The sequence below is a fragment of the Pelobates fuscus genome, chromosome 12, assembly GCF_036172605.1.
Source record: "Pelobates fuscus isolate aPelFus1 chromosome 12, aPelFus1.pri, whole genome shotgun sequence".
Classification (NCBI taxonomy): domain Eukaryota; kingdom Metazoa; phylum Chordata; class Amphibia; order Anura; family Pelobatidae; genus Pelobates; species Pelobates fuscus.
The window spans coordinates 4,575,142-4,597,950 of record NC_086328.1 but is presented as its reverse complement, the minus strand read 5'-3'; the positions used below and the strand labels follow the sequence as shown (position 1 = coordinate 4,597,950).

Here is a 22,809-nt window from a genome sequence, read left to right as displayed (position 1 = left end):
TAGATCCCCAGATGTTTTAAAACAGCTCCCATGATGCTTTGCCATTCTAAAAGGCAACGAAGAATAATTCAAGTTGTAGTTCTACAACATCTGGATATCTACCTTTTGGGCACCTCTGCTTTAGATTGTTAGCTCACGGGCAGGAGTTCTACCATTGGTACCATCCCAATTGTACAGCACTGCTTTATAAATGCCAGTAATAAATAATAAATATACAAGGGGTGTAAGGGAAGGGAATAATTAGACGTGGGCGCTACAATCATAGCGCCATCAAGTGATATTACAGCAAATTATTGAAGGTATTTCCTGCTTTCCGATTGTAATTAACCATTCGGTTACCCCTTAAGGACCAAACTTCTGGAATATAAGGGAATCATGACATGTCACACATCATGTGTCCTTAAGGGGTTAAACTATGAATTCTCTGTGAATCTCTCCCAATCTCAGTTGATGCATTGATGTTCTATATATAACATGCCACGAGATTGTATTCTTTTCTATGTAGTTTGTAGTTTACCAAAAATATTTAAACTGTGTGTATAGTACTTTTTTTTTTTTTTTTTTTGCCGTCTCCATAGATGGCAGCTGGACGCACAGCATTAATGCTCCCACTAGCACCACTTCACCTGGCAACGGCGACAAGGGGAACAGATCTTCCACCTCTAAAGTGTGCGTCCCCGGTGTGCCCAAAAATGATTTCCATTGTACAGATGTAAATAGTGGTGGCAGATGCTGTTATGGGCCTTTGTGAAACCGTCCTGTGTCCTCTCGTTAACCCTTGATTGTGGGGCGCCCACATTTTACCCTCCATAATAGTAACCGCGATTTCCTAAATGTTTTCATTCACAATCCTCTGCTCGTTTTCCCCCTCCTTCCATAACCGCAAAGCAACTGTGCGCCAATATGTGGGATTTCTGTCTCACACGTTTATTGTAATAAAATATATAATATATTATGAAATGACCGCAATATCTTCTGATACTTGTTTAATGTGTTATAGAATAATGGAATAAAGGCCTGGATGATTATTTAAAATGCAAGTAAATAAAACAATAAGACTGTATCCAGGGTTTGGGAAATGAATGACTGGTCTCCCGCGTACACATTGTATGGTACCAAGGGGCGTGCTAGATCGCCATGGAGACCCAAAAATGACCTGCTGCCTAAACTTTTGTTAGACTTGGGGTTACTGAGCATCCAGCCTAGTTTCATTTTCTGTGGGGATGAACATAGAATCGCCCACAGTATCTTATTGGTCTGTGGTTCTGTCCACGACACAGTGATTACAGTATATTAGTCTGTGGTTCTGTCCCCAGCACAGTAATTACAGTATGTCAGTCTGTGGTTCTGTCCCCAGCACAGTTATTACAGTATATATCTGTGGCTCTGTCAAGAGAACTTTAATCATATTGTTGTATTTTCTGACTTTTCTTTTAATCGACGTTGTCCACATAAGTACCGCACAGTATATTTGGAGTTCCATCCTCAGAATATCACGGCACAGTATAGTTGGAGTTCCATCCTCAGAATATCACGGCGCAGTATAGTTGGAGTTCCATCCTCAGAATATCACGGCACAGTATATTTGGAGTTCCATCCTCAGAATATCATGGCACAGTATATTTGGAGTTCCATCCTCAGAATATCACGGCACAGTATAGTTGGAGTTCCATCCTCAGAATATCACGGCGCAGTATAGTTGGAGTTCCATCCTCAGAATATCACGGCGCAGTATATTTGGAGTTCCATCCTCAGAATATCACGGCACAGTATATTTGGAGTTCCATCCTCAGAATATCATGGCGCAGTATATTTGGAGTTCCATCCTCAGAATATCACGGCACAGTATATTTGGAGTTCCATCCTCAGAATATCACGGCACAGTATATTTGGAGTTCCATCCTCAGAATATCACGGCACAGTATATTTGGAGTTCCATCCTCAGAATATCACGGCGCAGTATATTTGGAGTTCCATCCTCAGAATATCATGGCACAGTATATTTGGAGTTCCATCCTCAGAATATCACGGCACAGTATATTTGGAGTTCCATCCTCAGAATATCACGGCGCAGTATATTTGGAGTTCCATCCTCAGAATATCATGGCGCAGTATATTTGGAGTTCCATCCTCAGAATATCATGGCACAGTATATTTGGAGTTCCATCCTCAGAATATCACGGCACAGTATATTTGGAGTTCCATCCTCAGAATATCACGGCACAGTATATTTGGAGTTCCACCCTCAGAATATCATGGCACAGTATATTTGGAGTTCCATCCTCAGAATATCATGGCGCAGTATATTTGGAGTTCCATCCTCAGAATATCACGGCACAGTATATTTGGAGTTCCATCCTCAGAATATCACGGCACAGTATATTTGGAGTTCCATCCTCAGAATATCACGGCACAGTATATTTGGAGTTCCATCCTCAGAATATCACGGCGCAGTATATTTGGAGTTCCATCCTCAGAATATCACGGCACAGTATATTTGGAGTTCCATCCTCAGAATATCATGGCGCAGTATATTTGGAGTTCCATCCTCAGAATATCGCGGCGCAGTATATTTGGAGTTCCATCCTCAGAATATCATGGCACAGTATATTTGGAGTTCCATCCTCAGAATATCATGGCGCAGTATATTTGGAGTTCCATCCTCAGAATATCGCGGCGCAGTATATTTGGAGTTCCATCCTCAGAATATGACGGCGCAGTATTGTTGGAGTTCCATCCTCAGAATATCACGGCGCAGTTCTTGAGGTCTGTACCAGGATTTGTTTTGCATTTGATGAGCTCAGAAAATTCCCTTTTTTTATTCGCTGTGATCCAGTAATAGGCTCATATTTTGGGACATATTGTCTGGATCACCAGCTATTATCATTCTATATCCCATGCCTCCAAGTCAGGTTAAGTACCAGTCGCCCCGCGTAGCTAAATCTGCATGTTGGCGATGATTGCCTGTCTCGATGAATAGGTGTCCTTGTTTCAGGAGGAATGAGGGCAATTCCGATCTTCTGGTGCGAGGTTCATTTATTGGCTGTTTCCCTTGGTCTCAGGAGCGTTCTGTACAGAGGTCAGATGTGGTCACAGTGGATAATCTGCAGTCTGTCTGTAACCTGCAATAAAACTGTCAGTGTTTGGGGAACACTCCGCTCCTCATTCTGATATCAGAAGCCTCACTAGTTATCTGCTTGTGACCTCTGTGTCCTTGTCTGCGTAGAACTCCACTCTCTTTCTGTGCCGTAACTGCTTATAATCATTACACATTGCCCACCTATCCCCACTAAGGACAGGGGGGAAGAGTCCGTTGCTTGGATGGTCACTCCCAGCACTCTCGCTGACTGGGTTGCTTGGATGGTCACTCCCAGCACTCTCGCTGACTGGGTTGCTTGGATGGTCACTCCCAGCACTCTCGCTGACTGGGTTGCTTGGATGGTCACTCCCAGCACTCTCGCTGACTGGGTTGCTTGGATGGTCACTCCCAGCACTCTCGCTGACTGGGTTGCTTGGATGGTCACTCCCAGCATTCTCGCTGACTGGGTTGCTTACATGGTCACTCCCAGCACTCTCGCTGACTGGGTTGCTTGGATGGTCACTCCCAGCACTCTCGCTGACTGGGTTGCTTGGATGGTCACTCCCAGCACTCTCGCTGACTGGGTTGCTTGGATGGTCACTCCCAGCACTCTCGCTAACTGGGTTGCTTGGATGGTCACTCCCAGCACTCTCGCTGACTGGGTTGTTTGGATGGGGACTCCCAGCACTCTCGCTGACTGGGTTGCTTGGATGGTCACTCCCAGCACTCTCGCTGACTGGGTTGCTTGGATGGTCACTCCCAGCACTCTCGCTGACTGGGTTGCTTGGATGGTCACTCCCAGCACTCTCGCTGACTGGGTTGCTTGGATGGTCACTCCCAGCATTCTCGCTGACTGGGTTGCTTACATGGTCACTCCCAGCACTCTCGCTGACTGGGTTGCTTGGATGGTCACTCCCAGCACTCTCGCTGACTGGGTTGCTTGGATGGTCACTCCCAGCACTCTCGCTGACTGGGTTGCTTGGATGGTCACTCCCAGCACTCTCGCTGACTGGGTTGCTTGGATGGTCACTCCCAGCACTCTCGCTGACTGGGTTGCTTGGACGGTCACTCCCAGCACTCTTGATGACTGGGTTGCTTGGATGGGGACTCCCAGCACTCTCGCTGACTGGGTTGCTTGGATGGTCACTCCCAGCACTCTCGCTGACTGGACTGGGTTGCTTGGATGGTCACTCCCAGCACTCTCGCTGACTGGGTTGCTTACATGGTCACTCCCAGCACTCTCGCTGACTGGGTTGCTTGGATGGTCACTCCCAGCACTCTCGCTGACTGGGTTGCTTGGATGGTCACTCCCAGCACTCTCGCTGACTGGGTTGCTTGGATGGTCACTCCCAGCACTCTCGCTGACTGGGTTGCTTGGATGGTCACTCCCAGCATTCTCGCTGACTGGGTTGCTTACATGGTCACTCCCAGCACTCTCGCTGACTGGGTTGCTTGGATGGTCACTCCCAGCACTCTCGCTGACTGGGTTGCTTGGATGGTCACTCCCAGCACTCTCGCTGACTGGGTTGCTTGGATGGTCACTCCCAGCATTCTCGCTGACTGGGTTGCTTACATGGTCACTCCCAGCACTCTCGCTGACTGGGTTGCTTACATGGTCACTCCCAGCACTCTCGCTGACTGGGTTGCTTGGATGGTCACTCCCAGCACTCTCGCTGACTGGGTTGCTTGGATGGTCACTCCCAGCACTCTCGCTGACTGGGTTGCTTGGATGGTCACTCCCAGCACTCTCGCTGACTGGGTTGCTTGGATGGTCACTCCCAGCACTCTCGCTGACTGGGTTGCTTGAATGGTCACTCCCAGCACTCTCGCTGACTGGGTTGCTTGGATGGTCACTCCCAGCATTCTCGCTGACTGGGTTGCTTACATGGTCACTCCCAGCACTCTCGCTGACTGGGTTGCTTGGATGGTCACTCCCAGCACTCTCGCTGACTGGGTTGCTTGGATGGTCACTCCCAGCACTCTCGCTGACTGGGTTGCTTGGATGGTCACTCCCAGCACTCTCGCTAACTGGGTTGCTTGGATGGTCACTCCCAGCACTCTCGCTGACTGGGTTGTTTGGATGGGGACTCCCAGCACTCTCGCTGACTGGGTTGCTTGGATGGTCACTCCCAGCACTCTCGCTGACTGGGTTGCTTGGATGGTCACTCCCAGCACTCTCGCTGACTGGGTTGCTTGGATGGTCACTCCCAGCACTCTCGCTGACTGGGTTGCTTGGATGGTCACTCCCAGCATTCTCGCTGACTGGGTTGCTTACATGGTCACTCCCACCACTCTCGCTGACTGGGTTGCTTGGATGGTCACTCCCAGCACTCTCGCTGACTGGGTTGCTTGGATGGTCGCTCCCAGCACTCTCGCTGACTGGGTTGCTTGGATGGTCACTCCCAGCACTCTCGCTGACTGGGTTGCTTGGATGGTCACTCCCAGCACTCTCGCTGACTGGGTTGCTTGGATGGTCACTCCCAGCACTCTTGCTGACTGGGTTGCTTGGATGGGGACTCCCAGCACTCTCGCTGACTGGGTTGCTTGGATGGTCACTCCCAGCACTCTCGCTGACTGGACTGGGTTGCTTGGATGGTCACTCCCAGCACTCTCGCTGACTGGGTTGCTTACATGGTCACTCCCAGCACTCTCGCTGACTGGGTTGCTTGGATGGTCACTCCCAGCACTCTCGCTGACTGGGTTGCTTGGATGGTCACTCCCAGCACTCTCGCTGACTGGGTTGCTTGGATGGTCACTCCCAGCACTCTCGCTGACTGGGTTGCTTGGATGGTCACTCCCAGCATTCTCGCTGACTGGGTTGCTTGGATGGTCACTCCCAGCACTCTCGCTGACTGGGTTGCTTGGATGGTCACTCCCAGCACTCTCGCTGACTGGGTTGCTTGGATGGTCACTCCCAGCACTCTCGCTGACTGGGTTGCTTGGATGGTCACTCCCAGCACTCTCGCTGACTGGGTTGCTTGGATGGTCACTCCCAGCACTCTCGCTGACTGGGTTGCTTGGATGGTCACTCCCAGCACTCTCGCTGACTGGGTTGCTTGGATGGTCACTCCCAGCATTCTCGCTGACTGGGTTGCTTACATGGTCACTCCCAGCACTCTCGCTGACTGGGTTGCTTGGATGGTCACTCCCAGCACTCTCGCTGACTGGGTTGCTTGGATGGTCACTCCCAGCATTCTCGCTGACTGGGTTGCTTACATGGTCACTCCCAGCACTCTCGCTGACTGGGTTGCTTGGATGGTCACTCCCAGCACTCTCGCTGACTGGGTTGCTTGGATGGTCACTCCCAGCACTCTCGCTGACTGGGTTGCTTGGATGGTCACTCCCAGCACTCTCGCTGACTGGGTTGCTTGGATGGTCACTCCCAGCACTCTCGCTGACTGGGTTGCTTGGATGGTCACTCCCAGCACTCTCGCTGACTGGGTTGCTTGGATGGTCACTCCCAGCACTCTCGCTGACTGGGTTGCTTGGATGGTCACTCCCAGCACTCTCGCTGACTGGGTTGCTTGGATGGTCACTCCCAGCACTCTCGCTGACTGGGTTGCTTGGATGGTCACTCCCAGCACTCTCGCTGACTGGGTTGCTTGGATGGTCACTCCCAGCACTCTCGCTGACTGGGTTGCTTGGATGGTCACTCCCAGCACTCTCGCTGACTGGGTTGCTTGGATGGTTGTGCTTTATTGTGTGGTTATGGGATATGTGTAGTTTGTAAAGGACACTAATCCTCCAGTACAAGCAATATACTGCTTTCTATAGGCCACGTGTTAGGTGTACTGTAAATATACCGGATACTCTAAGATACAGCGTTTAGTTTATCACTCGGGAAGCATTCAATTTAAATGGATTAATAATGATTGTTCTATGTTATTCTGTTTTCTAAAATGGATTAGCTTTCTGAATCTGCCTCTTCCTGTCTAACACCTAGTTCCATCCCCAGCCGTCACTTAATGGATCTCAGTATTGGGAGCAATGGAAACATATTGGGCAGTGAAAGACCGTGGGTCCTTCCTGACATCACCAGGTTGGCTTAGCTCAGTCTGACAGAAGGGCTGGCTCAGTGTGCTGCAAGTGTAAACATGCCATTCCCTCAGCCAGCAGGGTGACACCCTCTCATTGCCAGCGGTGTTTGTTTGGGGGCCCTGAAGAAGTACCCTCAGCCTCTATTTTACAAGAGACCGTAAAGGCTGTGCACTTTGTCATGGGGTATATAGTAAAACATACAGATATAAGCCCTGCTCTCAAACTCTCACTACTCCTGGACAGCAGCAATGCTATAGTATTAATCAGCCCAAATATATGTAAAACAAAACCAAACAAAAAAATGACATGAGCGCACGTTTAAATAACAGGAGGTTTTTAGTACCACTGTAATGGCCCTTAGAGTGTAAGCTCACAGGCCAGTGTCAGTACAGACCTCTAGGTGAGTACTACACTAACAATTCACCTTTCTGCTTTCAGTCACAAGGTAACATCTCTAATGGGACATAGAGGGGGATTTTATGAACCGCTACAAACTAACTAACCCTTGTTAGGGCACAAATGGAAAGGGCGACAGTAAAGGTTATGGTGGGAAAAAAACGAGTTTCTACTTGCATTGATTATATCTCTATTAATAATAGATATAACTTGTAGGTAGGGCTATGGCAGTAAGTTGACATACATGCCAAGTGTCCTGTTTTTTGAAGGACATTCCCTCTTTTCTAGGAAGGTAGGGCATTTTGGTATTCTGGTTTTCAGCCCTATATTCAAATCCTTGTGTTATATTTCTGATATTCTCGGTATCTGTTCAGGGACCCATAGGGAAGAAAATTGCTGGCTGAAGCTTTGAAACACAAAACCATTCAAATGTCATTGTCTGCCATAGAGCCTGGAGATTGATAGAGAGCTCATACTGATATTTAATGTATAAATGGCAGGAATTCCTCTCTATTCCTTTCATTCTCCCCTAGATACAGTATGTAATGCATCGTGTTAGTGTGCCTTTATACAGAAGGAGTTAGATGCCGATAGACAGTAATATGAGATTGTGTGTTTTACTGCTGGATGAAGCTCCCTTTTTATTGTATTAATGTCACTGTTTAAAGGGCCGTGATGTTTCTGGTGCAAGCTTATTAAAGGATTCATTTCAGCACTAAAATTAGAGTCCCACTTAATCATGTCTTCCTGGAGGATTCGGGCTCCCTGTAGAGACAAACCAGGGCGCAAGTTTTCACATAGAAATGATTTCCCCATAAACAGTCGTGGTAAGCTGGGGACCATGCAGTCTCATCCATAACATTGACATGTGGCCCAGATCTATCTGATGGGGACACGGGATCGGTGTGTGTGTTTGTATCATGTTAATAACACTGCACACCTTTCTCTATACAACGCGTGGCCTGCATGGGCACATTACATATGCTAGATATCCATGCCCAAAAACCCTCTGTGTCCTGTGCCAGGTGGCCACATAATGCTCTCTTAACGTGATGAGACAGGTGGCGTGTTCTCCTTGTATAACATGCCCCAAAGCACATGCTGCCTCGTTCAATGAAAGTGATTGTTTATATTTTCTCTCTTACAGTTCCGTTGGATTGGCCAAAGCCGCCCTTGAAGCCATCGATGGATTTAACCTCTTTGGAAATCAGGTATAGCTCTATGTATGCGTCTGTTTTCACTTCAATAAGCCTTTATGTTCTACGTATGGACTAAGATTTGTTTCAGTTAAGTCTGTCTGCACACCCCACAGTCTCCCCCCTCTTTCTTGGTCTGTCTACACACCCCACAGTCTCCCCCCTCTTTCTCAATCTATCTGCACACCCCACAGTCTCCCCCTCTTTCTCGGTCTTTCTGCACACCCCACAGTCTCCCCCCTCTTTCTCGCTCTGTCTACACACCCCACAGTCTCCCCCCTCTTTCTCGCTCTGTCTACACACCCCACAGTCTCCCCCCTCTTTCTCAATCTATCTGCACACCCCACAGTCTCCCCCCTCTTTCTCGCTCTGTCTACACACCCCACAGTCTCCCCCCTCTTTCTCGCTCTGTCTACACACCCCACAGTCTCCCCCCTCTTTCTCAATCTATCTGCACACCCCACAGTCTCCCCCTCTTTCTCGCTCTGTCTACACACCCCACAGTCTCCCGCTCTTTCGAGGTCTGTCTACACACCCCACAGTCTCCCCCCTCTTTCTTGGTCTGTCTACACACCCCACAGTCTCCCCCTCTTTCTCTGTCTATCTACACACCCCACAGTCCCCCCCCCCCCCTCTTTCTCGCTCTGTCTACACACCCCACAGTCTCCCCCCTCTTTCTCGCTCTGTCTACACACCCCACAGTCTCCCCACTCTTTCTCGCTCTGTCTACACACCCCACAGTCTCCCCCCTCTTTCTCAATCTATCTGCACACCCCACAGTCTCCCCCTCTTTCTCTGTCTTTCTGCACACCCCACAGTCTCCCCCCTCTTTCTCGCTCTGTCTACACACCCCACAGTCTCCCCCCTCTTTCTCGCTCTGTCTACACACCCCACAGTCTCCCCCCTCTTTCTCAATCTATCTGCACACCCCACAGTCTCCCCCTCTTTCTCGCTCTGTCTACACACCCCACAGTCTCCCCCCTCTTTCTCGCTCTGTCTACACACCCCACAGTCTCCCCCCTCTTTCTCAATCTATCTGCACACCCCACAGTCTCCCCCTCTTTCTCTGTCTTTCTGCACACCCCACAGTCTCCCCCCTCTTTCTCGCTCTGTCTACACACCCCACAGTCTCCCCCCTCTTTCTCGCTCTGTCTACACACCCCACAGTCTCCCCCCTCTTTCTCAATCTATCTGCACACCCCACAGTCTCCCCCTCTTTCTCGCTCTGTCTACACACCCCACAGTCTCCCCCCTCTTTCTCGCTCTGTCTACACACCCCACAGTCTCCCCCCTCTTTCTCAATCTATCTGCACACCCCACAGTCTCCCCCTCTTTCTCGGTCTTTCTGCACACCCCACAGTCTCCCCCCTCTTTCTCGCTCTGTCTACACACCCCACAGTCTCCCCCCTCTTTCTCGCTCTGTCTACACACCCCACAGTCTCCCCCCTCTTTCTCAATCTATCTGCACACCCCACAGTCTCCCCCTCTTTCTCGCTCTGTCTACACACCCCACGGTCTCCCGCTCTTTCGAGGTCTGTCTACACACCCCACAGTCTCCCCCTCTTTCTCAGTCTTTCCGCACACCCCACAGTCTCCCCCCTCTTTCTCAATCTATCTGCACACCCCACAGTCTCCCCCTCTTTCTCGGTCTTTCTGCACACCCCACAGTCTCCCCCCTCTTTCTCGGTCTTTCTGCACACCCCACAGTCTCCCCCCTCTTTCTCGGTCTTTCTGCAAACCCCACAGTCTCTCCCCCTCTTTCTCGCTCTATCTACACACCCCACAGTCTCCCCCTCTTTCTCGCTCTGTCTACACACCCCACAGTCTCCCCCTCTTTCTCGCTCTGTCTACACACCCCACAGTCTCCCCCTCTTTCTCGGTCTGTCTGCACACACCACAGCCTCCCCCTCTTTCTCTGTCTGTCTGCCCCGTCGCCCCGTTCTTGTCCTGTGCACAGCAAGGTCAGCACCTCTCAGACTGTTCTGTTTAGGAAACACACTAAGTGTGTTCTAGCAGCCAGATCAGCCTTCATACGGGGACCATGATAAATCCAATTAACTAAAGGGTCTGTCTACATGCTTCACCGTCTGATAACATGTTAATAACGGTGGAAAATAACATTACCAGATCAAACTTTTTTTTTTTTTCTGGACCAAATGGACAAATATGTAAATTGTGCTGCCCTGCTGTATGTGGAAATCATATGCTGCAGGGTGAAAACCAGTCAGGAAGCTATCCCAGAGCAGCACAGTGTGTGACATACTGCAGGGCAGCACACTAAGATGTGATATAAAACGAATCCAGTAACATCAAGTCAGCAGGAAGTTCACACTGCAAGCATTCTATTTATTTATTTTCCTATTAGTCATTTCTATACTTTTCCCTGCACACACTGTATTTTATTTTCCCTATGATCCTTCACAATAGGTTTGGTTGCTGGCCCTCACGATGTGCGGATTTTGTAATTTGCCGTTATTTGGGAGTTTGCGCTCTCTGATAAATCACATGGAGCCAGGGTGAATATCTGCTGCCTTCCATGGGTTCCTCGGTGGGTTTGGGGAGTATTTGTGAATCCATCTGCCAGAGGAATAACAATCAAAGCTGCGATTGTGCCTGTTTGAAGCCTGGCTCGGCTGCCTGTGTGCGTGAGAATCTTTCTGATGGAGCAGGAAGGGACTTTTAAAGGAGAAATAGCCCCTTTGAAAACAGCTCTGGATATGGTTTGAAATGTACAGCATCCTCACGGGAAATCATTTATTGCAAAAGCTCTCTTTTTGTGTTCTTGATCTTGACTTTAAAATTGGCTATTTTTCTGTTTTACAAAGAAAAGAAAAAAAGCCTAGTTCTATGGGGATTTTTCATCTTTTTCTTTTTTTTTTGTAAGTAATCGGCGATTGGCTAGAATCCATCACATGTTTCATTGCAATGTTTTTTTAACTGCATTACAATGAGATCTGTTGCTGAATGCTAGGCGCCTGTGGGCGCTACCAGGGAATAAAGGGCTAAAAAATGGTTCGAATTTACATGACGTACACATTATCTTTGAGTAAAGAAAAAAAAAAAACAGGGCCGCATGGAGTGAGGGGCTTAGAGGGGTATTTCATGTGCTACATAAGGGCAGTAGGATGGTTTTAAAGGACACTTATTGTGATGATTTTATTTATATGGCACCAACATATTCAGTTAATGTTTGCCACAGATCCAGGCGCTCTAGGAATAAATTACAATTAGCCAGTTTTGCCATTAGCTTGCCCCCCTCCATGGCTGAGATCCTCAATCTTTATGGTCTTGGGTAAGCCAATGCTTTCCCATAGGAAAGCATTGGGAGGATATTGCGCATGTACTCTTTGGGTAACATTCAGCGCCTCCATGCAGAGCGTGGACTCTCTGAGTGACTGTCATGTTCTCTATGGGTAACATTCAGCGCCTCCATGCAGAGCGTGGACTCTCTGAGTGACTGTCATGTTCTCTATGGGTAACATTCAGTGCCTCCATGCAGAGCGTGGGCTCTCTGAGTGACTGTCATGCTCTCTATGGGTAACATTCATCGCCTCCATGCAGAGCGTGGACTCTCTGAGTGACTGTCATGCTCTCTATGGGTAACATTCAGCGCCTCCATGCAGAGCGTGGACTCTCTGAGTGACTGTCATGCTCTCTATGGGTAACATTCAGCGCCTCCATGCAGAGCGTGGACTCTCTGAGTGACTGTCATGTTCTCTTTGGGTAACATTCAGCGCCTCCATGCAGAGCGTGGACTCTCTGAGTGACTGTCATGTTCTCTATGGGTAACATTCATCGCCTCCATGCAGAGCGTGGGCTCTCTGAGTGACTGTCTTGTTCTCTATGGGTAACATTCAGCGCCTCCATGCAGAGCGTGGACTCTCTGAGTGACTGTCATGTTCTCTTTGGGTAACATTCAGCGCCTCCATGCAGAGCGTGGACTCTCTGAGTGACTGTCTTGTTCTCTTTGGGTAACATTCAGTGCCTCCATGCAGAGCGTGGACTCTCTGAGTGACTGTCATGTTCTCTTTGGGTAACATTCAGCGCCTCCATGCAGAGCGTGGACTCTCTGAGTGACTGTCATGTTCTCTATGGGTAACATTCATCGCCTCCATGCAGAGCGTGGGCTCTCTGAGTGACTGTCTTGTTCTCTATGGGTAACATTCAGCGCCTCCATGCAGAGCGTGGACTCTCTGAGTGACTGTCATGTTCTCTTTGGGTAACATTCAGCGCCTCCATGCAGAGCGTGGACTCTCTGAGTGACTGTCTTGTTCTCTTTGGGTAACATTCAGTGCCTCCATGCAGAGCGTGGACTCTCTGAGTGACTGTCATGTTCTCTTTGGGTAACATTCAGCGCCTCCATGCAGAGCGTGGACTCTCTGAGTGACTGTCATGCTCTCTATGGGTAACATTCAGCGCCTCCATGCAGAGCGTGGACTCTCTGAGTGACTGTCATGTTCTCTTTGGGTAACATTCAGTGCCTCCATGCAGAGCGTGGACTCTCTGAGTGACTGTCATGTTCTCTATGGGTAACATTCAGCGCCTCCATGCAGAGCGTGGACTCTCTGAGTGACTGTCATGTTCTCTTTGGGTAACATTCAGCGCCTCCATGCAGAGCGTGGACTCTCTGAGTGACTGTCATGTTCTCTATGGGTAACATTCAGCGCCTCCATGCAGAGCGTGGACTCTCTGAGTGACTGTCATGTTCTCTATGGGTAACATTCAGCGCCTCCATGCAGAGCGTGGACTCTCTGAGTGACTGTCATGTTCTCTATGGGTAACATTCAGCGCCTCCATGCAGAGCGTGGACTCTCTGAGTGACTGTCATGTTCTCTATGGGTAACATTCAGCACCTACATGCAGAGCGTGGACTCTCTGAGTGACTGTCATGTTCTCTATGGGTAACATTCAGCACCTACATGCAGAGCGTGGACTCTCTGAGTGACTGTCATGCTCTCTATGGGTAACATTCAGCGCCTCCATGCAGAGCGTGGACTCTCTGAGTGACTGTCATGTTCTGTTTCGGTAACATTCAGCACCTCCATGCAGAGCGTGGACTCTCTGAGTGACTGTCATGTTCTCTATGGGTAACATTCAGCGCATCCATGCAGAGCGTGGACTCTCTGAGTGACTGTCATGTTCTGTTTCGGTAACATTCAGCACCTCCATGCAGAGCGTGGACTCTCTGAGTGACTGTCATGTTCTCTTTGGGTAACATTCAGCGCCTCCATGCAGAGCGTGGACTCTCTGAGTGACTGTCATGTTCTCTATGGGTAACATTCAGCGCCTCCATGCAGAGCGTGGACTCTCTGAGTGACTGTCATGTTCTGTTTCGGTAACATTCAGCGCCTCCATGCAGAGCGTGGACTCTCTGAGTGACTGTCATGTTCTCTTTGGGTAACATTCAGCGCCTCCATGCAGAGCGTGGACCCTCTGAGTGACTGTCATGTTCTCTATGGGTAACATTCAGCGCCTCCATGCAGAGCGTGGACTCTCTGAGTGACTGTCATGTTCTCTATGGGTAACATTCAGCGCCTCCATGTAGAGCGTGGACTCTCTGAGTGACTGTCATGTTCTCTTTGGGTAACATTCAGCGCCTCCATGCAGAGCGTGGACTCTCTGAGTGACTGTCATGTTCTCTATGGGTAACATTCAGCGCCTCCATGCAGACCGCGGACTCTCTGAGTGACTGTCTTGTTCTCTATGGGTAACATTCAGCGCCTCCATGCAGAGCGTGGACTCTCTGAGTGACTGTCATGTTCTCTATGGGTAACATTCAGCGCCTCCATGCAGAGCGTGGACTCTCTGAGTGACTGTCATGTTCTCTATGGGTAACATTCAGCGCCTCCATGCAGAGCGTGGGCTCTCTGAGTGACTGTCATGCTATCTATGGGTAACATTCAGCGCCTCCATGCAGAGCGTGGACTCTCTGAGTGACTGTCATGCTCTCTATGGGTAACATTCAGCGCCTCCATGCAGAGCGTGGGCTCTCTGAGTGACTGTCATGTTCTCTATTTGTAACATTCAGCGCCTCCATGCAGAGCGTGGACTCTCTGAGTGACTGTCATGTTCTCTATGGGTAACATTCAGCGCCTCCATGCAGAGCGTGGACTCTCTGAGTGACTGTCATGTACTCTTTGGGTAACATTCAGCGCCTCCATGCAGAGCGTGGACTCTCTGAGTGACTGTCATGCTCTCTATGGGTAACATTCAGCGCCTCCATGCAGAGCGTGGGCTCTCTGAGTGACTGTCATGTTCTCTATGGGTAACATTCAGTGCCTCCATGCAGAGCGTGGACTCTCTGAGTGACTGTCATGTTCTCTATGGGTAACATTCAGCGCCTCCATGCAGATCGTGGACTCTCTCAGTGACTGTCATGTACTCTTTGGGTAACATTCATCGCCTCCATGCAGAGCGTGGACTCTCTGAGTGACTGTCATGCTCTCTATGGGTAACATTCAGCGCCTCCATGCAGAGCGTGGGCTCTCTGAGTGACTGTCATGTTCTCTATGGGTAACATTCATTGCCTCCATGCAGAGCGTGGACTCTCTGAGTGACTGTCATGTTCTCTTTGGGTAACATTCAGCGCCTCCATGCAGAGCGTGGGCTCTCTGAGTGACTGTCATGTTCTCTATGGGTAACATTCAGCGCCTCCATGCAGAGTGTGGACTCTCTGAGTTACTGTCATGTTCTCTATGGGTAACATTCAGCGCCTCCATGCAGAGCGTGGACTCTCTGAGTGACTGTCATGTTCTCTATGGGTAACATTCAGCGCCTCCATGCAGAGCGTGGACTCTCTGAGTGACTGTCACTAGAGATGTAACTAAGCAGCAATGTAAACATTGCCTTTTCTCTGAAAAGCCTACTGGGGCAGGCTATAGACTCCCGAACGCTGATCTTTAAAAATTCTATTTCTTATTGTAAATTAAACTTTTTTTTTTTTTTTTTTTTAAACTGGCTCCTAACTTTTTTAGCTGGCTCCAAGATTCCAAACATTTGTCAAGCCCTGCTGTGACAGCCACCTTTTTAGCATGTTTTAGTGAATTAAGGGCTGGGTCCCAGCAGGTGCATTGTGCTGTAATATCAAACAGCCATATCATCCCTTTCATCCGATTACATACAGAGCACACAGCAGGAAAACAATATACCGGTCAGCACTGACAAGCTGCTTAGTGAGATTTCTGCCATTATACACTGCAAGTCGTCCTCTGTATGGAGAGGCAGCCGCGCGAGTACCAGTCTAACTCCCAATTGTGATCACCTGGTACAAAGTCATTCAAATCCATTTCTACAAAACTTAAGAATTAAACTTTAAAAACTGTTCCTTTAATGTGTAAAATCAGCAATATTAAAAGGAATATTCTATCAGGAGAGCAGCAGATTCCGCCATCGTTAAAACAGAATGGGTAGACCACACCAGTTCTAGCCCCAGCCTAACATATTGTCATTGATGGGTCGTACTCAGATTCCGTCTTGCTGGGTGCAATAAGAAAAGAACCTGGGTAAGGATTGGACGATCAGTGCACCAGCTCTCCTAATCTTGTAATACAAAAATATCTGTTTTATATAAGAAATCATTAGAGTGGGCTCTAATTACTAATGAACGATAGCTTGAAACGTAACAATAGGTGAAAAGAAGGAGAAATCAAGGAATTGTTTAGGGAACGGGGGAACTATGACTCTGCCTTTCTGAGTTTTTCTCACCGTGTCTTGTAATGAGAGAATGGGGAATCTGTGTGTGGGCACCTATAACAGATGGACCAGGACCTCCATGGCGTACTATGTGGGCTACACTACCACTCCCCCAACTCCTTTCTCACAGATCGTTACCATGCTCTAACTGCTATTCTTTCCTAGGTCCATTAACATAAAAAATGCTCGTCTGTGGTCATTCTTCTGCCATTACCCTATAACTCCATCAAGTATCTTTAATGGGACACTGTAGGCATCAAAACAACTTTAGCTTTATTAAACCGTTTGGTACACAGATCATGCAATAAAGGAATTATAAACATTAGATGACTCTTTACAGGAAGTGTTTAGGTAGACTGTGTAACTGTAGGGGCCTGATCTATACACCCAAACTGCTTCATTGAGCTCAAGTTGTTATTGTGCTTCCCATGTCCCTTTAACTCATCTCTGATCATGCTTTATGCCCTTTATGCCCTCAGAAAAGTAAACGTTTGACTACAAAACATTCCTTTTAGTTTTATAAAATCTTGCAGATTTCTAGATGGTTAGCACAAGGCGTAGGCAGTTTTTAGAATACTGTATCATGGTAAGTAGTTCCTTTCTGGTGGTAGCTGCACATGAACTATATGTTCCCAGATATATGGCTGCAATGTCCGCTGCTGCAGCACCTCTTGCTATTGGGAACTCATGACCTGCAGCATTGTCTTCGCACCTCCTAAATCTTGCAGAAATACACACTGATTAACCTGTTTAATTTGTTATCTTGTCACTCAGACGTGGATTGTGTCTTTCTTATCGATTTCCCCAGCCCGAAGACTGGGAGCTCCCCAATTGATAGGCGTTTGCTAATTACCATTTGTGTGCTAGAGAAGATAACGCTTTGTGCTGTTTCTTGTTGTGTTCACAGGGCTGCTCCTGGTCAGTCATATTCGTCGATCTCGATGCCCATAACCGAAACAGACAAACTCTGTGCTCACTGCTACCCAGAGAGTCACGATCCCATGTAAGTCAATAAAATGAAGGTTAAAGACTCCATGAAGAGAAAGAATTGTCCATTAATGCAGTGCTTTCCGTGGCAACCAATTAGAGAGGTTTTAATAGAATGCCACAATTGGCACACCTAGTGAATTAGCAGAGAGAGAGCCTGGCAGGATTATTCGAACGATCTGTTTATGCCCATGGCAGTTATGTTATTATTTATAAAACCATTGCAGGTCAGCTGCCAGTCAGGAAGCATGCGTTCCTAACAGAGCATTTTACTTTAATCATTGGTGCTGGTGGAATGGTTTTGTACCTTTACAGAATTAAGCACATTCCTTCAGAATCCCGCTGAGACAAAATGCTCAGCTTCCCGGAGTCGCTGAAAAATAAAAGAATGCACACAATGTTAGATATCACACCGCTAGAAACATTCAGATCACTTCCATGGACCAGACTCTACCAGACGCTTCTAGATCAGCTGCATCAATAGGCAGTGCTAGTTGCATTCAGATCAGAGGTATTTAGTGACGTGAACCTTTTTAAGAGCATTCAGAGCCGGCCTGTCTGTAGAGAGGTCCTGCAGCTCCCAGACAGCGCTAGCTGCATTCACAACTAGCAGAACCAGTATGTCATTACAGCACAGTCCAATGACCGCCAAGGATTGCTTACTGATACGGTAAACGCTGCTTTATGGCTATCACCGGGGATGTGAGTTTACCGGTAAAGTAACCTCTGCTTTATGGCTATCACCGGGGATGTGAGTTTACCGGTAAAGTAACCTCTGCTTTATGGCTATCACCGGGGATGTGAGTTTACCGGTAAAGTAACCTCTGCTTTATGGCTATCACCGGGGATGTGAGTTTACCGGTAAAGTAACCTCTGCTTTATGGCTATCACCGGGGATGTGAGTTTACCGGTAAAGTAACCTCTGCTTTATGGCTATCACCGGGGATGTGAGTTTACCGGTAAAGTAACCTCTGCTTTATGGCTATCACCGGGGATGTGAGTTTACCGGTAAAGTAACCTCTGCTTTATGGCTATCACCGGGGATGTGAGTTTACCGGTAAAGTAACCTGTGCTTTATGGCTATCACCGGGGATGTGAGGTTACCGGTAAAGTAACCTCTGCTTTTTGGCTATCACCAGGGATGTGAGTTTACCGGTAAAGTAACCTGTGCTTTATGGCTATCACCGGGGATGTGAGTTTACCGGTAAAGTAACCTGTGCTTTATGGCTATCACCGGGGATGTGAGTTTACTGGTAAAGTAACCTCTGCTTTATGGCCATCACCGGGGATGTGAGTTTACCGGTAAAGTAACCTGTGCTTTATGGCTATCACCGGGGATGTGAGTTTACCGGTAAAGTAACCTCTGCTTTATGGCCATCACCGGGGATGTGAGTTTACCGGTAAAGTAACCTGTGCTTTATGGCCATCACCGGGGATGTGAGTTTACCGGTAAAGTAACCTCTGCTTTATGGCTATCACCGGGGATGTGAGTTTACCGGTAAAGTAACCTCTGCTTTATGGTTATCACCGGGGATGTGAGTTTACCGGTAAAGTAACCTCTGCTTTATGGCCATCACCGGGGATGTGAGTTTACCGGTAAAGTAACCTCTGCTTTATGGCCATCACCGGGGATGTGAGTTTACCGGTAAATTAAGCTCTGCTTTATGGCCATCACCGGGGATGTGAGTTTACCGGTAAAGTAACCTCTGCTTTATGGCTATCACCGGGGGTGTGAGTTTACCGGTAAAGTAACCTGTGCTTTATGGCCATCACCGGGGATGTGAGTTTACCGGTAAATTAAGCTCTGCTTTATGGCTATCACCGGGGATGTGAGTTTACCGGTAAATTAACCTCTGCTTTATGGCTATCACCGGGGATGTGAGTTTACCGGTAAAGTAACCTGTGCTTTATGGCCATCTCCGGGGATGTGAGTTTACCGGTAAAGTAACCTGTGCTTTATGGCCATCTCCGGGGATGTGAGTTTACCGGTAAAGTAACCTCTGCTTTATGGCTATCACCGGGGATGTGAGTTTACCGGTAAATTAACCTCTGCTTTATGGCTATCACCGGGGATGTGAGTTTACCGATAAAGTAACCTCTGCTTTATGACCATCACCGGGGATGCGAGTTTACCGGTAAATTAAGCTCTCTCTTTCTGACTTTGTTTACAGAATACAGACGCGTCTCTGCTGACTTGCATCAGTTACCCGGCGTTTGCGGTAGACGATGATGCGTTATTCCACCAAGCCCTGGATAAAATTGTGCGCAAGCTGAAAGGGAAGTATGGATTTAAACGTTTCCTGAGGGACGGCTATCGAACTGCGTTAGAGGATGAAAACAGACGCTACTACAAGCCTGCAGAAATTAAGGTAAACCTCCCAGTGACTGTCTGTCTGTCCTGGCCCGGAGCCTGCCCTCTCACCATCATTCTACATTTAAACCTTTATAAACTACCGGTATTCCTCTCCACTGCTGTGCATAGTCTCCAGTCTGTGCAGAGTGTTTGCAGATTTGGACACGTTGCTCCCTTTCTCACAGTGCAAAGTAACCCCCTGTTACTTATTTTGAATGAACCTGCATTCGGAAAGCACAGTTTAAAGAGAGAGTGTAATTAAACAATTACTGGAATATATGTCAACATTTTCACTAACCGTTGGCAAGTGTTCCTGGTGAGTGTGCCATGGACCCTCCAGGTTTGCAGTGGCTAGTAACTTTTGAAACCTGGCTAGTAGTGTAAGTCCTGTACTTATATATATATGCTGAGGGCCTAGGCCAACTGATCAGAGTCTGAAAACACACACTCCCAGCAAACCATCTTCAGATCCTACCAAACAGAAAATACTGATAACATTGGCGTTCCTTGTAAGTGAGCTGTTAGTGTGGCCGCCTGATTGATGACCTGGGAGTGTTATCAGGATACAATAGAAATAAATCAAATATCACGAAAAATGTAAGGAATCCTGCAGTGAGAGTGCAAGGAAGGCACGTGTGCGGGATAATTGCTTCATTAGGCTGAAGTGGTAAAACTAGCTGGAAAACATCTGTTTATTTTCTCACGCTCTTCTTTCAGCGTTTTTCCTAATTGTGCCAAACACTGTTTATTTGAACCGATATTGTCCTGTACACTGACTTTTAGTTGTTTTTGTTGTTTCTTTTTTGCTTTTGATAAGTTTAGTGATCAAGGAAGTGACTTTCCCTCTGTGTATTTATTATACTGCCTGTCACAGTGATTGATATTTTACCCACCGTAGGTATTTTGCTTTGCTTTCCAGAGTAAACTATCTAAAACAGATCTAAACTGTGCTGTACTCCCAAGAGCTGACAATCTGGGCCTACGTACAAGGCAGCCCTGTAAGCTCTAATTATGGATGCCATTTCCTTTCAGTAATGGGAGTTCCAAGCCAATCCCTTTGTCCCAATCCCTTATTTACATGTTCCATGCTGTAAACCTAGTATTTGGCTTCCAATATTTGTACGCAATCATGTTTTTCTTCTGATCCTCCGCAGCTCTTCGATGGCATTGAATGTGAATTCCCTGTGTTTTTTATCTACATGATCATCGACGGTGAGTCTCTTTACTCCTCACTCATATTGCAGATCAGATTCGCTGTAAACTACACTAAACACCAAACCAAATCAGCAGCAGGACTGTGTGCGCAATATCCAAGGCAATTTGCCACAGTATTATTGAATGCATACCCTCACTTAACGAGGTCATCATTTGGTGCAGAAGCTGAAAAAGAGATGGTGGTGTTTTCTCTCCTGTACAATAAAAGCTTCTATTTGTTAATCAATAAAAGTTATAACTCGCTCTCAAAACTTCCAGATACTTCCAAACACCCCCTTTTTTCCATTATTCATATCATTGGTATTGGTTCAGGCATCCCTAGATTTCAGTCCTCTGTCTGTAGATATTATTTATCTGTCCGTCAGTCTTGCTGCCTAATAGAATAGTCACCACATCTATTTAACGTGTCGGCTAGTGCTTTTAATGAGTGACTGGCATTGTGTGACCATGTCATTAAACGGCTCCCAGGAGAAGTGTAAATAACGGTTTAAGCAGCCGCCGGTTCATTGAGATAATGTGTAACAGGCTTGTTTACAGAGCTTTTTTATTTGCAAGTGAGAATTCTGATCGCATGCTTAATATTTCGCTCCATCTGCTTCCTACAAAGCCTACTATATTGGAGTCAATTAGATAGGAATAATGCTGTGCCACATTGTGATTAACAAAGAAAAACACCCACATCAGGCGTTATATTCATGAAAATGTCATATTAAATACCAAGAAGCCGCATTTCCTGCTGATTCCCACATTGATGGGCATTCTGAGCTGTTCTTTCTCTTTATGTGCTTCTGTGATCGATGTTAACCCCATATTTGCCAAGCTCAACATGCTAAATACATTGAGCCCAAAGCACAATGTGAATGCCAGTCCTGAGATTATCGGGATTGGGTAGAGGTGCCCTGACAATGCCACGCTTTCTTTAGGTTATCTGTGAGTAAGCTCTCCGTGGCAGTGGGTAATGTGTCTTTATGGACACACACAACGCAGTGCACATTGCTTACTGTATTCCTGTAACACAATGGATATCCAGAAACGTGTCCCTTATCTCAGAATTATAAATCAGGGGATAATGGGAACATATTACACGGTCATCGAATATCCAACGGAATGTTGTGGTGGCGTTTTTTTACCATATATGTCACTTTTCGTGTTTTAGGTGTTTTTCGAGGAAAGCCTGAACAAGTGAAAGAATATGAAGCAGCGTTGGATCCACTCTTGGCCCACGCGTTTGATGGTAAGATTTGAGTAGCTTTACATTCTTTATTGTATTTATTATGATTCTATTAAACGCTGAGGATCACTTTTAATGTACAGGCTGTGCGCGCTCTATACTGATAGACTGCTCAGGCAGGCTGTACACCCTGTATACTGATAGACTGCTCAGGCAGGCTGTACACCCTGTATACTGATAGACTGCTCAGGCAGGCTGTACACCCTGTATACTGATAGACTGCTCAGGCAGGCTGTACACCCTGTATACTGATAGACTGCTCAGGCAGGCTGTACACCCTGTATACTGATAGACTGCTCAGGCAGGCTGTACACCCTGTATACTGATAGACTGCTCAGGCAGGCTGTACACCCTGTATACTGATAGACTGCTCAGGCAGGCTGTACATCCTGTATACTGATAGACTGCTCAGGCAGGCTGTACACCCTGTATACTGATAGACTGCTCAGGCAGGCTGTACACCCTGTATACTGATAGACTGCTCAGGCAGGCTGTACGCCCTGTATACTGATTGATGTTTAGGCAAAGTGTAGTGTGTTGTCATATATTAACTATCCCGTTTTGGGGTAGCGGGTACCCCAATATAAGGGCAGCTGTAACGGAAATCAGTGATCAGCAGCTA

At 47.6% G+C, this 22,809-nt stretch overlaps 1 protein-coding gene across 4 annotated transcripts in view; it reads left to right on the top strand.

Annotated features, from left to right (window-relative positions):
* Positions 1–22,809, top strand: part of PHKB (phosphorylase kinase regulatory subunit beta) — a 200,210-nt gene that overhangs the window by 93,139 nt on the left and 84,262 nt on the right. For all 4 annotated transcript variants that reach the window (XM_063437844.1, XM_063437843.1, XM_063437841.1 and 1 more), the window contains 5 exons: positions 8,661–8,724; positions 17,309–17,404; positions 19,560–19,757; positions 20,896–20,953; positions 22,113–22,190. In XM_063437844.1, coding sequence (XP_063293914.1) covers positions 8,661–8,724; positions 17,309–17,404; positions 19,560–19,757; positions 20,896–20,953; positions 22,113–22,190 — 494 coding nt within the window. The remainder of the gene's footprint in view (positions 1–8,660; positions 8,725–17,308; positions 17,405–19,559; positions 19,758–20,895; positions 20,954–22,112; positions 22,191–22,809) is intronic.